This window comes from Pundamilia nyererei, unplaced genomic scaffold, assembly GCF_000239375.1.
Source record: "Pundamilia nyererei isolate P.nyererei 1_Seehausen unplaced genomic scaffold, PunNye1.0 scaffold00107, whole genome shotgun sequence".
Classification (NCBI taxonomy): Eukaryota; Metazoa; Chordata; class Actinopteri; order Cichliformes; family Cichlidae; genus Pundamilia; species Pundamilia nyererei.
The window spans coordinates 86925-102264 of NW_005187508.1; the positions used below are offsets into that span (position 1 = coordinate 86925).

Below are 15340 nucleotides of genomic sequence, written 5' to 3' on the forward strand. Positions count from 1 at the left end.
CCATTTGAGTACAGTGAACTCATTGGCATGTTCAACAAACCAGTTTAAGATCATCTGAGCTTTGTGGCATTGTTGGTTAGCCCGCTGGAAGCAGCAATCAGTAGATGTATACACTGTGGTCATACCCCCCACATCACCAGCCTGCACCACCAATAGAAGGTAGGATGAATTTATACTTTCTTGTCTGCTCCAAATTCTGACCCTAACGTTGAATGTTGCAGCAGATACCAAGACTCGTTAGATCCTTTTTCCAATTTTCTGTTATCCAAGTGAACCCATATGAACTGTAGCCTCACTTTTCTGTTTTTATCTAGCAAGAGTGGTGTGGTCTTCTGCCATCGTTTCAAGGTTCAACATGTTGATGCTCTTCTGCGTGCCTTACTTGTAAAAATGTTGTTATTTGAGCTGCTACTCAGTAATGACCTCGAGCATCAACTATTACTTCATATTTTCTGAAATATTCTCTGTAAACCTTAGAAATGTTTACTGGGAAAATCCATGCTAATCAGCAGTTTCTGAAATACTTTGACGAGCCTGATCTGGCACAATCAACCATACCATGTTCAAAGTCACTTAAATCCCCCCTCCCCAATTGTGATGCTTGAGTGAAACTTCAGCAGGTTGTCTTGACTTGTTTCCGTGCAAGAATGCATGCCATATTGCCATGTGATTGGCGGCTCTGATGTTTGTTTAAAGGAGCAGCTAAACACTGGTCCCTTATACAGTGGATAATGAGTGTAAACACACACACATTGTAAGAATCAAAGGTTTAAACAGCTCTCAAAATGTCATTCAACAACATTTATGGTTTCGTGGCTTGGATGTTATGGGCTTGGAAGATATTCAAGCCCTAACCCCCCCTTTGCTATTTCATTTATATTTATATTCCACCAAGATACTATGTCACAACTAAAAGTCACTGACTCAAAACTTCCTTCCAAGTGGACTAAAGATTAAGGATTCAGGTCTCTCCTTTAATTTTCATTCATCTGTTATAGCCTGTATATGTTGTATATTAATATTTGCAAAAAACAAAATAATAAAATAAAATCAGTAACATCAAAAGTAAAATATTGATCTCATAACAATAAAAAAATAAAAAGTGTTAGCCAGTATGCAAAATATTGTTGTATTGATTAAATGTTCTCTGATACAATACCAGATGCACTGCATACTTTCATCATGTCATTTTCACTTACCTTAGAAGAGTAGAAACAGCATAGTGTAAGTTCACAAATGTGGCTTCAGGTATGATCCCGCATTTAGGTAATACAATAATATAATACTCGTTAAAAAATATCAGCTGTCAGTCATATCCATTTCTTTAATTTTGGTTTTTGTGTTTGACATTTAGGGATTTTGCATTCAAACTGAAGCTAAAGAACAGAGGCCACTGCTTTTAAAAAGGGGAAGAAAAAGTCAAGTTGAGACTTAACTGAGACACCGACAAAACAAAAACTGCCTGCAGTTAGCATAGCTACTTTAACTGTCATAGCCACTAGGCTGACTTCCACCCACAAACTTGTATCTCCTCAGAGCTAAAATCATCAGCACTCATTCTTTGCTTAATGGACACATGTTCCCCTGGATGTCTTGTCACAGTAAAATAATGAGCAGGCAATTCTTTTTGCTTCAGTGACTCATGTACAGTCCAAACTTTCCCACTAAAGCCACAAGTGACATCTCTACGGGTTAACAAAGCTACCAGATCTACCAAAAACTAGCTGTACTTAAAAAAAGAAAGAAAAATCACAAAAAATGAGAACCTAGCATGGAAAGTAACAGTTTTTCTCTCACCCTGAGTCTATGCATGTGTCCTCCTTGCTTTCTTTCTTTCATTAAAACAGGAAACTTAAAAAAAAAAAAAAAAAAAAAAGGTAAAAAGAGACCTCAAAGCATGTGTTTTTGTATTGGAGATACATAGAGCAGAACATAGTGCAAACTCACGTCTATGAGAACCACGCACAGCTGACCAGCGCTGTTCTGGCAACATAATTTAAGGTGATAATAAAATAAAAATTATTGATCACTGAATTTACTGCAGGTGTGCACGAGAATTCACCGGAACAGGGTTTGGGCATCAAAGACTTTCCAAATTCTCTTTGTCCCCCACAGTTTGCGTCACTGTTGTCATGTGGTTCTTTCCTTTAGTCCCATTTTTTCAGAGCTGTCTATTCATCTGACAGATCCATCCACCCACCCACCCATCTACCCATCCATCCGAGAGTTCTGTATCAACTCACAAAGTTTCTTTGCGCTTTCATTACTTCTGGTCCCTTCAGCAGGGTCACAGCTCTTCGGTGAACCAAGGCGCTCCGTCCTCGCTTTCACCTCAGGGTGCACTAAAAGGCCACAGACAGTGCATCTGAAGGTTAGGTGCTCCTGGTCGCTTTCCTGGTCCCTGACCCCAAGACTTTTAACCATGGCTCATGGATGCAAAGGTTATCTAACCTTCAGGAAGCAGCAAAGAGAGAGGGAGGGGATTCAGAGGGAAATGCAGAGACGAGGGAAAGAAATGGGATAAAGTAATTTAATTGCACTTTGTTGATTTATTGATCTAAATGCTAACCGAGTTAATAGAACGGGAGCATGATGTGAATGCTGTCAGTGGACTAGAAAACTTATGTCATGTGGCTGACTGCCTTTGACTCATAAACCGTGATAAAATGTAGCAGATTCAAGTGTGCCAAAAAAAGAGAACAACAACATTATGAAGCTTCATGTATCTTCTATGCTTTGAATATCTATTGGATTGATTTGGGTTTTTTTCAGCAGGGCAACGTCACAAATTGTGACACACACTCAGCATTTTTATTGCACTGCATTGTTCATTACCAGGTTGGAAAGTAACAAAGTACAAATACTTTGTTACTGTACTTAAGTGCAATTTTTTGGTATCTGTATTTAACTTGAGAAGTTTTTTTGTCAACTTATTCCTTTTGCTCCCTACATTTTAAACAAATATCTGTACTTTCAACTCATTACTCATTACTTTTGCTTTAACGCTGTTGGGGGTAGTTATTGTTTTATCACTGCGAGTACTCAAGTACTTTTTTACTTGAGTAAAGAACTTGAATCAGTACTTCAACTTTTAGTAGAGTATTTTTAACAGTAGTATTTATACTTCTACATAAGTACAGAATGTCTGTACTTTTTCCAGCCAACCATGAAAAGAGAATTTATAAAATTTAACAGCGGTAGAAGTTAGCAGGAAGTTAGCTCACTAGTTTTCACCTAAACATGATGTATCATGTTCTGACTGAGGGGTTTCTGAAAAAATTAAAACGTACAGCTCTGCTATCACAGAGAACATAAATGAAGACTAAACTGCAGTGACGCTTTGTAGGGTTACTGAAGTTGGGCTAGCTGGTATACAATGATGTACTACACGATCGCTAGCGACATAGCTATGTTAGCATAACATAAAAAACAGTGAAGCTGGAGGATGAACACTAACTTTTTTCCACAAGTTAACGTGGACAAATGAATGAATAGCATGTAGTAAAAACCGAGAGAGGCCGACAGTGATCACTGACTGTTTTTAGGGGCTTGTTGAGATTAAATAGAACAAGATGCAAAGCATTAAACCATGTTAAAAACACAACAGCCTTAGTAGTTTAGGCCTGGAAGCAGGTTTCATGTCATCACTTAGAGACCGGATTATACTGAGCATCTGATAGTTGTTTTAACTACATTCTGCAGGCTATTTTAAATTCAGTTTTGTTTGATCGATATTTAATATTCACAATTATTCAACTTTATTGTATTTATACTGATGCCAGGTTAATTTTTATCTTGTTATTATTATTTTTGGTCATGTTGTGTTCCGTTATATTGATCTTATTTAAGCTTGTTGTCATATTTGTGTATACCTTAGGTATAACTGCTGTACTCAAGGTGTTTCCCACCTTTGAGATGAAAAAAGTATGTCTTTTGTTAAACGGGGGTTGTGACAACATTTTCCCCCAAAATATATTACAACTGGTTATATAAGTTTGTGCTGAGTTCTGTCTTGTTGAAATCATTGAAGACTGTTGATTGCTTTCAGCACTATCACCTCTAAACATACTCGAAAGCCATGAGGTAAAACTCATTTTACATGTTGGGGGTAAATTGAAAGAAATGTGTAAAACTGCTCATTGGCAAGACTGCCCTGCAATTATAAACTCAATTACTTTGGTGTTGTATAAATGGGCACGAGGGAAGTTTTTATCAGAAGAAAAGGGTGTAAAACATTTGATAATACATCTGAAAACTCAAAATTTATGCCCTACTTACCATCCAGTGACCAGATCGGAGTTTTTGCCTTGCTAATTCTGGCCTCCAGAACTTGTGTTTGCCTAAAAATTCCCTGTTTAAAACTGGGCTGGTGTGGATATTTATATTCAATATTTACATATTATTCTGACTCAGGTTTATACTCAAGTTTTCGTATCATCATTAAGTTGTAAATGATGAGCAGAGGACAAACAAAACTGTGACTGGCAGACTAAATGTACAACCATGTTATAACAATTTAGTTTTAGTTTGTTTGATTAACCCCAACATTAACATTTCTGCCAACACAGAGTCCAGTGAACCATTGTTTCTAAACATGGAAGCTCAATAAAGTTAACCCATTTTAGCCTTGGGCATTTTAAGTGTGCAGTGTTTTCAACTGTAAAATTAAAATTAAATCAATAAAAAAAACTATAAAACTTGAATTGCTGCTGTATATTTCACTGCTCAGTTTAATACACTATTAATTCGTTCAGACTCTTTAACTAACATATATTGTGTAGTCTGGTGAGATGAGCAATCTGCTGACCTTCTGCAACTCCTCTCTCAGCCAAGAGGGAAGAGGCTGTCCGAGCCGGTGCAGCAGCTTTGACAGCTCCACGTTGTGTTCTCTGTAGTACCTGGAGAGATATGCCCGTGCCTGAAGAGAGTAGCACGATGAGAGACGATGAAAGAATGAAAATAGAGAAGACCAAGAGAAGGGGGAGTAAGGGAGACAAAGAGGCAGCAACACAAATAGGAACAGTTGGTCCATCAGGATTCGATACGTTGTAGATTGGAAAGACAACACAGGAAAATAAAGAAATAGGAAGGAAAGCAGAAAAGGTATTGGGTGAAAAGAGGAAAAGAAGCACAAGAGGAGGAAAAGGGGTTGAAAAGGAGGGATATGTAGAGGCATTTTGGGAAGAGACAAACAATAAAAGCGAGACAGGGGGAGAGATATATATAGAGAGAGATTAATGATGAGCCACACACCAAGATCAGTTTATTTCTCCTCTGTAGGACTTTAGGGCCACTAAGTGCCAAGTGGTACCAACAGAGCTAAAAAATGAAGTTATAAAGGGAAGAAAATTACATGAAGGATGCATGAGATCCATTATTTCTCTCGCCCCCTGTGTGAATTCCTCATCTCTCTACTTCTCTTGTCTCCCCAGTGCTACCTCCACCTCCTCCCTCCCCATCCCTGCTTTGCCCTCTACCTCCGTCCCCCTGGTGGAAACTCAGAAACAGTTTAATTATAGGCGACAGTGAGGCGCAGCCATTAGCCATGTGTGAGTACATGTGGGAAGACAAATTGCATCTATGTGTTTGTCTTCACGTGAGAGCAAATGTGTGATTCATTGTCTGCAGGTCTGGTCTCCTCTGTGGAATCAGTAGCCAGGACAAAGATTTATGGATTGGATTTTCTCCTTCCACCTTCATCCCACTCTCTCTCTCTCTCTCTCTCTCTCTCACACACACACAGAGGTTGTGTCACTATCGAGTCCTCATGATTAGGTTGTAAGTTTCTGGCTAGATCTGATTGGGTGACAGTTTCCATCCAATGCTGAGTCCTGTGGGAAATTTTGCCACAATGATAGAGGGGATTGTGGGCTGTCACTGTCAATCAGTCTGGCAGCTCTTTTTTTCTTTTTTGTACATCTTTTTCAAACATTTCATTCAGGGAGTATGTAAGTACTTTCATGAGCATAATATGTTCTAATTAAAGTAAAAACCATCTTACCTCTGGCTCCATAGGGGGGTACTTCCTTCCTTTGCTTTTCCCCAAACATTTAGTCTTTCCTCCATCCAGGAGCTGGCACCAAAAGCCCTTCTGAGGGTCAAAGCTGTGACAATAGGAAAAAAAAAATTAAATACTTAAAAAAATAAACCTCAGTGCTGCTGTCAAGGCCATCCTATTTAGAAGTGCTCCATTTTTTAGCAGCTACAGCTGAAAAAGAGGACACATCTTATTCGCACAAACTAAACATCTTTTCTGTCACCATCATCTATGTTATGCCCACTCTCTCTTCACCTTTCCTGCTCTCTCGTCGTCTTAACGGAGTCACGCAGTAGGAAGAAGTACAGTTTATTGATTGGTTAATACAGTAATCCTCTTCTGCGGTGGAAAAAGAAATACGGGAATATGCATAGGCTATAGCCTGTTTATTCACTGGAACGGTTTCTGTTTTCTACGTAAAAAAAGAAAAAGCCCTGGAGCACGCAAGTTAGAACCATTAAATGGTATGTTTGTTTAATCCACTTTAACCAATCCATATTTATGGCATTGCATTTAAGATGTCATGTGTCTTATATTCAGCAGCAAACAGCTAATACTTGCTCATTGTGACAGAAACAACTGCAAGGACAACTGCAAGACGTTCCTGACTGCCATGAATAAGAGGTAAATGATCAGGCACAGAGTGGCTAATTGCAATCTGATAGAAGAGGTAGTGTCACAGGTAAATGAATGTGCTGCTTTTGGCCACTTTGTGACCTCAGTATCATTTCTCCACCCTGTGTTACATTTTCCTTGTGAGTTTTGTTGAAATTAGAACACTGAGAAAAAAAAAGAGCATTGCACCCCCTCCCTGTTTTTTAAGACAAGAAGATAGTGGGTGACCTTCACAGCAAAGTGCCTTTGTGAATTACTGTACTCTGCTGGAGGGATTGGACTACTTTTGCAAAACTCATTCCCCAATAGATTTTGATGGTGGTGGTGGAGCGTGCTCTCTGAGGCGTCAGGCAAAGATCTTCAACTGGGTTGACATCATGCCATAACGTACGATCCATCAAACCATTCAGGGACCCCTCGTGCTCTGGACAGGAGTATAATCACTATGAAAGAAACCAATTTCCACCAGAATAGGAAAAAAATGACTCATCAAATACACAGAAAAACTTGAATATTGATCTGCAGTGACTCTTTCCTGTAAGGGGCATGTAGATACAAATTATGCTGATAATAGCATAACAACGCCATCAGAACCCTTGACTGTATGGCTCAAAGATTCTGATATTTTCCATAGTTTGGCACGTGTCAATATCTGGGCATGTACACCACTGATGGCAACCTATCTCAGAAGTAGGTAGATTTCATATTAATCTACCTGATGTCTAATCTTATAGCTCTTCAAATAATAATAAAAACATTAGTAAAACATCCAATTTTGTGAATGTGGCCATTTACCGATAAGGAACTTATATCTTGAGATTCAAATAACATTAAAACCAGCCAATCCAACATGATAACCCCCGCAAAACTGTCCAGCAGAAGATCATGTAACACAATAAAACCCAATGTGTTGTCCTAGCCTCCACACTTCATATAGACCTGCCCCACAATGCACAGGACACATAGGATCAGCTGCCAAAGGATTCCTGTGTCCATAACCTGACCAGTCAGAACTATATTTTTTTTAAACAATACTAGATCGTTTTAGTTTCATGGAAGATTTTTGTCGATTACAGTAGCACAAATAAAGAGATAAAAGAGGTGAAAAGGAGATACATTTAAAACAAGATGCATATTATTGTTAACTGCTTTTGACAGACGGAGGATCAGGGCTAATGTGGATATGATTGAAAGATGCAAATATTTTCTTTATTTGCATGCATCAGCGGGTATAGAAGTATAAAAAAAAAGAGTTAAGTGGTTCTTCTTCAGTTTTCCTCTGACAGGACAGGAGGAAGAAATGAAAGGGGGATTAAATAAATAGGCTCCAGCGTTGAGGATCTGTCAGACTGCTGCCATGTCAAAAGAATGAGAAGGAGAAAAGAAAGATTAGGCTTTTGTGTAAGTCGGTCTTCAGCCAAAACACAACCTCGCAAGCGCACACGCAGCTTCCTTATTATTCTGTCAAAATGCATCTCTTTACAAATTATTTGTATGCATGTGGGTGTGTGATCCAAGACAGATGCACTCTGTCCCAATCTGAGCTACAAATTCTAGATGTCCCTGTCTGTAGACTCGAGGGCTTGCAAGCAGATTGCATTCTGATGAGTGGTGCTTGAGAAATAAACAGTTTAACGCTCCTCCAAAACATAAAGGTCAAATGCAACATCTCTAATGGAGAATGAGTTGAAACAGGAGCATTCACAGGCGGAAGCTAATTCTCTTAAGTTATGTACATTAAGACTCATTTTTGTCCATGCGCCACATACAGCTAAATTTGAGCTCAAGTGGGCTGGAGCAGTTGTACTACTATATAATAATTTAACAAAAATCAATTATTTAATGAATAATCTATTTTGAAAAACAGGCACTATATGATAGTGGACTGTCCAGGATGCACCCTGCCTCTAGGCCTGTGAGAGCTGGGATAGGCCCCAGCCCCTCTGTAATCCTCAACTGGTTAAGTGGAAGAAGCTGTATGGAAGTGTGGATGGATGGATGTTACTGAACAGCCAACATGTCTTGAAAAGTGCCACTCTATTATCATTACAAAGCAACACAACAAAGACCCTCTTTGGCTATGGCAAACCATCTGCAACATCTTTGCCACAATAATAAGTCAGCTCTCACAACTGCTCTCTTGATCATTTCTTAATGTTTTTCTGCACAATCATTCCAGCTGCAAACAAACAAACAAACAAAACAGTAAGAAGTCCAAAAGAAATGATGCTTTTTTTCTCTGCGATTTTCACACTTTTAAAAACCATCTAGTGGGCCAGATTGCATCCAGCCAGCCTGTGTTGTTATCCCAGTTCGACTGACATATTTTAGGCAGCTCAACCAACATATTAGATGTACTCGTCTCTGAAAACATTTGATATGCAGTGTATTATATCGATCTGCGTGATTAAAAATGAACCTGGGGTCATTTTAGTGACTACACGTGAAAAGAAATTTGAGCACATACGTGTAACATGCTGTATTTGAGGTTGCAAACAGCATGCATTGGCTACACAATTGAAACCATCTTTCTGACTTGCTTGGTGCACATGCCTTTTTTATCTGCTGTGAAAGACTGCAATGGATGTGTTCATTATTTATCTTGGTAACTGGCACTGTTGTCGTTGCTATTTTAGTTCTTTTGGATTGACACTGTGCAGCAGACTTACCCTTTTTTTTTATTCAGGCAGCTGAAACACAAAATACTCAAGCAGCAGATACAGTATGTGAGGACAGCTACTGTCCTGTGTTTAAAGAAGGTGGAAGCTTCACCAGCTGAATAGCTTTTACCAAAAATATGCATTAATTATTCCCTTCTTTCTTGCACAAATACATCTAGAAATGTGGTACACAGTGATTATGTAATTCTTACATACTTGTTCAGAAATATACATACACAATACTTTCATGTCTAATGTCTAATTGCATTACTTCCAAAATGCAAGTAATGCAATTAGACATTAATATACCCAACGATGGGGTGTGATATCACTAAGTGTGGCCCAAAGGTAAACATCTAATAGTATTTGCAAATCAGAATATTTCAGACTTCCTCAACAAATTTAAAGCATTAAAAATATTTTGTTATTTGTTAATTTGCCATTGCACTAAAAAGTATTCACCTCTCTCTTATGCACATAAACTTCTTCTATCATTATACTGCCATTTTACTCTTTAAGGTTTACATTCTCATTTATATCTTGTGTCCATCTACACATATCCTCATACACCAGGGATGTCAAATTCATTTTGTAACGTGAGCCAATGTATCCCACTTTGATCTTATGAGGGCTGAACCAAAGTCCCCTTTCTGTCCATGAAAATTTAAATATAAAAATATCTCAGTGTAAAAACCCACCTTTATTTCTTTTCTACACCATAAAGAAATGCTGATGTAGCAAACCAAATACATTTATCAGTTTATCAGCTTGGGGCTAAATTGTATGAACTGTGTTAAAATTACAGAAATGAATTCTTGTAGCTCACTGACTTGATTGTCCTGTAATTATAAAATAGAAAGTTTTTGTTAATTCAGCGAAAATTCCGTTTTTTTTCCTGTGGGTACAGTGTAAAAAATTGAAATTTCAATACTAGATAGTGAAAAACATTCATGTTGAGTATCATTTAATTGTTTATCTGTTATTTAATTATGTTGATATATATGCATAGCCATGGTGGAGGTCTTTATCAACAGGAAAACTCGTGAAAATAGTCCAAAATCGATTCCCTGCTTCACATTTTCCAAAACTGTCCAGTGGTCTGGATTGGAGTCTCTCTAATAAGCACACAAACTCCAAGGTTGACCTTTAATAACTCTTAAGCAACAGGCATATGATGTCACTGTTGTGTTTTTTTCAGAGAATGACACCACTTGGCAGGCTGTCCCCACCGTTCACCAGTAGATGTCAGGCTTCACACAAATTTGGAGTAGGGTCTTGTTATGGGTTTAATTTGTTTAAATATTTCCACCTCGGTGCACACTCGGTTACTCCAGCATGCCAGAGATGGAAGACAGTCATGACTGACACTAAGAAAAAACAGAGAGTCAGCGAGATACTGTGGGAGAGACTTACGTAAGGGCCTGGGAGTAGTTGAAATGGGGAGTGACACCAAGGAACTTCTGAACTTCATCCATCACTGCTGCAGGGTCAGTTCTCAGCTGATGGCCATCTATGATCATCAACTACACACAGATGCAATCATGTGCTCAGATCTGAACTCTGACTTTTAACACTTTAAAGCTTGAACCATAGAATAGTTGCCACAAAATTCAATTTTTATTTTTTTTAATGTTTATTTATTATTTAATTCTGACAAATAAAAAATGATCATATGTTAATTAGCATATATGAATTTTAAATTGCATCATTTTCGTTACATCCAGCAGTTTTTTTCTTTCTTTTTTTTGCAAATGTCTTATGCAATTTATTTAGTTTTGAACTTTTATTTGTTTATTATTCATGCATCAAATATGACACACTAGGCATTTAGGGGTTAAGACCAATTTACTTAAATTTTTTTCATAAGCTGAATCAATAATTTCTCATTTTGTCAAAGCAAAATCTAATCACTAAAATGAAGACACGACTACCATTGTTTCAGCCATGTCTTTTTACGACAATCACAATTCACAGAGAGCTGTTAAGAAGCTAATCTCACTTCTTATTTACTTTTTTCAAGTGCATAGCCCTGTGTCTGTGTCTTTGCATACCTGGTTAGCAGGGTAGTACGTGAGCCACCTCTCTAGGTGTGTAGAGTACAGACCAGGGATGAGACAGCGGTTCTGCAGGGAGCGCAGCTCGGCTGGCGCACCCTTTTTCGCACTGATGACATCATAGAAGGTGAAGCGCAGGGCTGTATGGTCCTCGTGAGCCCTCTGATGCTGGAGAAGGATCACAACTCCCAAATGAGCTTCACAGAATACTCTGGACGATTAATACGTTCACACCTTTTGTGTGAGAGCGTGTTTTCATTGTGGTCAGTGATATAACATTTACGCTGGCACATAGTTGACATTCATATCTCATTAATTAAGCAGGCTTAAGGAAAAGATATCGGGATCTTGTGACATTTCCTGTAATGATATTCATAGATAAATATATCGATAATTAGGCTCATTAACTCTGTGCATGCAAGCGACTCCAAGCACAGTCTTGGATAAAGAACTCAATTTTAAATCAATACAGAGATGCAGCAGATGAAGCAGGCAACTGTAGCAAGTTTTTTAAAAAAAATAAGTGAGCAGGCAAAAGCATCTAATGTATTCTGTGTGTGTTTGTGCACAGTACTTACCTGATACCAGCTGTAGGCCCTGTCAGAAGGGTTGATGAGCAGGGTGATGATCTTGGCCTTGGGTAGCAGGGCAGCAGCTCGCCGTGGGGTCTCCTCTGAGGGGAAATAGTTGGCGCTCTTCTCAAATAGGAAGTCTGTGCTAACATTGGAGGGCACGGGGAAAAACTCCATGTACCTGAGGCAGTAGACACAGGGAAAATTAAGTAGTCATATAAACATATGCACACACTCAAGACGTACCCCTCATGCACAAGCATTAATCATCACTGCAAACTCACCCAGCCGCATTTAAGCAGTTTTTTTTTTCAAAGTCACTTTTAAAGTCACAAAGTTACAGCCTTTACAGCTCAGACAATGATCCTGAAATAAACACGATATATTTTAAACTGTGTTTAATGAAGAATTTTCACAGTCAGGTCTTTATGGATGACTTTGGAGAATGCACCAGCTGTGTCTCTGTCAGCTAAGCAACCCATAAATGGGTTGCTTACCCATTTATGGGTCAATTTAGGCAGCCATATGTCTGTTGGCTTATGTTTGCAGACTTAAAAAGATCATTTGGAAGACGCTGCTAAACTGCTTAATGGATCACTCGAGTCTGCAAGACATAGGACAATCCATAACAACTTCACAAAAAGGCTTGTAATCTTTCATTTCACCTTAAGCACTGACTAATAAAAGGCAAAGACAACAAACAGAGGTTAGGCTGTGTGTGTGTGTGTGTGTGTGTTTGTGCTTGTTCTTACCAGTCAATTCCTTTGTGGTAGTTGTTGGTATTGAAGAACTGGACCTCCTCATAAGTCTTTGGACTTGGGAAATTGCTGGAGATGGAGGGATGCATGAGTAGGAAGAGATAAAGTGCTGTCGTTCCTGGAAGAAAGGGCATAATTCATAACTGGCTTGTTAATTCAGCTCAGGAGAGAGTAGTCAGTGTGTGTGTGAGTGTGTGTGTTCATCAGTGTGTGTGAGAGCTGTCATCCACTGATCCATACTGGATGAGTTTTCCCTCCGCAAGATTTATATCTTGCTGAGAACTGATTATGTGAATGTGTGTGTGTGTGTGTGTGTGTGTGTGTGTAGTGATCATAGGCCTTCCCATCAAATGATTTAAAACCATTTGACACCAATCAGCACTGGGGCTCTGGTCGTGCCCTCTGTCTCGCCCTGAGCAGCTCTTTTCACCCAGTCCCCCTCACACTATCTCATGCACAATCCTGCTATTTTTCCTTCAAGTCTTTTTTCCTGTTTGTTCCAACATCTCTGACTTACCCTCTAACAAAATGAGGATGTAGAGGGTTGTAATTATTGTTGTTTGGTTGCTAATGTTGCTATAATGACCCCCTCCTCCCATTTGGGAGATTATCACCTGGTTAATGAGCGGCTAGAACCTCCTAACCTTTCACACCAAACAGCAGCAATTAGAGGACTTAACTCAGGACTTGTGTAATGTATACACACTACCTTGTTTTTAAGTCTTTGAAGGACCCCCAGTGAAAGAAAAAGGAAAAAAGGGAGAGGTTCTCTATCTGTGCATCTAAAGTAGATCACATGTGGGTGGAAGAAAGGTGGTAAGAGCCTCCTCCTTTGTCTGCCTCTGACAGGACCACAAGAGCGAGGGGGGATTAAATGAATAGGCTCTGATGTGGTAGTTCCAGACACCTGGGCACACAGAAGCAGTCTCTTTGTTGTTTGTGCATGTCTGATTGTGGGCTTTTTTTCTGCATCTTTACCTGTTTTCTGTGGTCCTATTACCATGAACTTGGGTAATCTGTCACAGGTTTTTTCTTTAGACCAGATGTCTTTATGTCGCTTGTCATCACACGGGTTCTACATCACAGAAAAAAAGGGATTAGAGGTTAAAGCAATCATGCACATATTATACACAGAAACACAAACATGCCCCTGAAAATCCATACCACAGAGGATTTGCAGCACAAAAAGGAGGAGATAAGCATTTGTTTTTGTTTTATGCATACTGCTCATAAGTCACTACAAATTTGTGTAAGCTTATATACTGTACACTCTCAAACAGTACTATTAAAAGCATCATATTTGAAGAAAAAACCTTGATATTTGTAATATTTAAACAAAAATCATGATCATACGCAAGCAAAAACAATTACAATCAACCAAAGCAAATACCACCTAAGTAGTGTTTTCTGACCATGACATTACTAATCTAATTTTTAGATCATTTGTACATCTGAATATTTCAGGATTTCTTTTTCTTTGTCCTCCAGAATATGTTTTAATCTTAGTAATAAGAACATCTTATTACTCCCAACAGCACCGATAAAACCGTACAAATGCAAGGAGCAATACAAGTCCATACCTGTAGGAAAATACCATAGCAAACACACCTGCCAGAGTGGGTTTCTTTGTTCAGGAAAGAGCTGAAAGTATTTGTGTGCAAGCTGGAGCGGCGGGAGGGTGTGAAGCTTCAGGTTCGTCCATGAGCGAAGGAAGGAGGCCAGGTGGACAAATGTGTAGAGCCCCAGTCGATCATTGCCGTAGTTAGATAGGTGGGTCATGAATATACTTATCTGGAAAGGACACAGGCAGAGAAGGTGGTGGTGGAGAGGGAAAGGGATGTAAATAGAGAGTGGGAAATATGTACTTATTATATTTTGTAAAATTGAGATAAAGTCAAAAACCCATTTCCCAAGTTCCCCATGTTTGTTGATGTTGGTGCAGTGGAAAGCAAACAGATTATTTCTCAGAGTGCGATGGCTTTAAATTCCCTAACAGAGCAGCTGTCCAGCAAGTATAAATATTTGCTATCACTTTGCAAAGTGACACAGTCACTTTTGTTATGTAAGATTGTACATTAACTTTTAGCACAACGCTGCTTTCAAGTACAAAGAGGCAAACAGATAAAGTGAAACTGATGTATTCACCACTCCTAGATAAAGCTGAGGAGGCAGCACAATGCTCCTCGTAGCCACCGGGTGATCGGAAAGCTGCACCTACACATGGGGGAGTGTTTCAGATTGTGTTCACAACAGTGAATGTCTGTGAGGAAGAAGGTAAGACTCAGAGGGAGCGAAGGAGCGATAGTGTGCTGGTCCGGGCTATCTGTCCACGGCTCAGTGCTTTTATAGGCTGATCAAAGAGACAAGCTAAGATAGCTGCTACAGACAAATGCACGCGAGTCAGTGTGCGCACATAAACTCACACACACATGCTTCTTTTGTGATTGCACAGAGCTTGAGAATGTGTCCGGATGAAACGGTAACATCAGCCATTAAGGTATGAATTATTTGTTGAATGTGAGCTTGTGTGTCAGTATGGATGAATAAATGTGTCTGTGTAGAAGTATGTGTGTGGATGCGTGCGTGCGCGCACACACACACACACACACACACACACACACACACACACACACACACACACACA

The 15340-nt window shown here is 39.2% G+C and overlaps 1 protein-coding gene across 3 annotated transcripts in view; it reads right to left on the reverse strand.

Moving 5' to 3' along the window:
- Positions 1-1183: 1183 nt before the first annotated feature.
- The window catches only part of ndst3 (N-deacetylase/N-sulfotransferase (heparan glucosaminyl) 3), a 49590-nt gene continuing 35433 nt past the window's right edge, over positions 1184-15340 (reverse strand). For 2 of the 3 annotated variants that reach the window (XM_005741076.2, XM_005741077.2), the window contains 9 exons: positions 14305-14487; positions 13675-13771; positions 12691-12814; positions 11945-12119; positions 11364-11534; positions 10726-10835; positions 6002-6104; positions 4808-4918; positions 1184-2446 (listed from right to left, as the gene is read on the reverse strand). In XM_005741076.2, the coding sequence (XP_005741133.1) occupies positions 2417-2446; positions 4808-4918; positions 6002-6104; positions 10726-10835; positions 11364-11534; positions 11945-12119; positions 12691-12814; positions 13675-13771; positions 14305-14487 (1104 nt within the window). In that variant the 3' untranslated portion in view covers positions 1184-2416. Of the gene's footprint in view, positions 2452-4807; positions 4919-6001; positions 6105-10725; positions 10836-11363; positions 11535-11944; positions 12120-12690; positions 12815-13674; positions 13772-14304; positions 14488-15340 lie in introns of all 3 variants that reach the window. The other variant, XM_005741078.2, reaches the window with a different exon arrangement.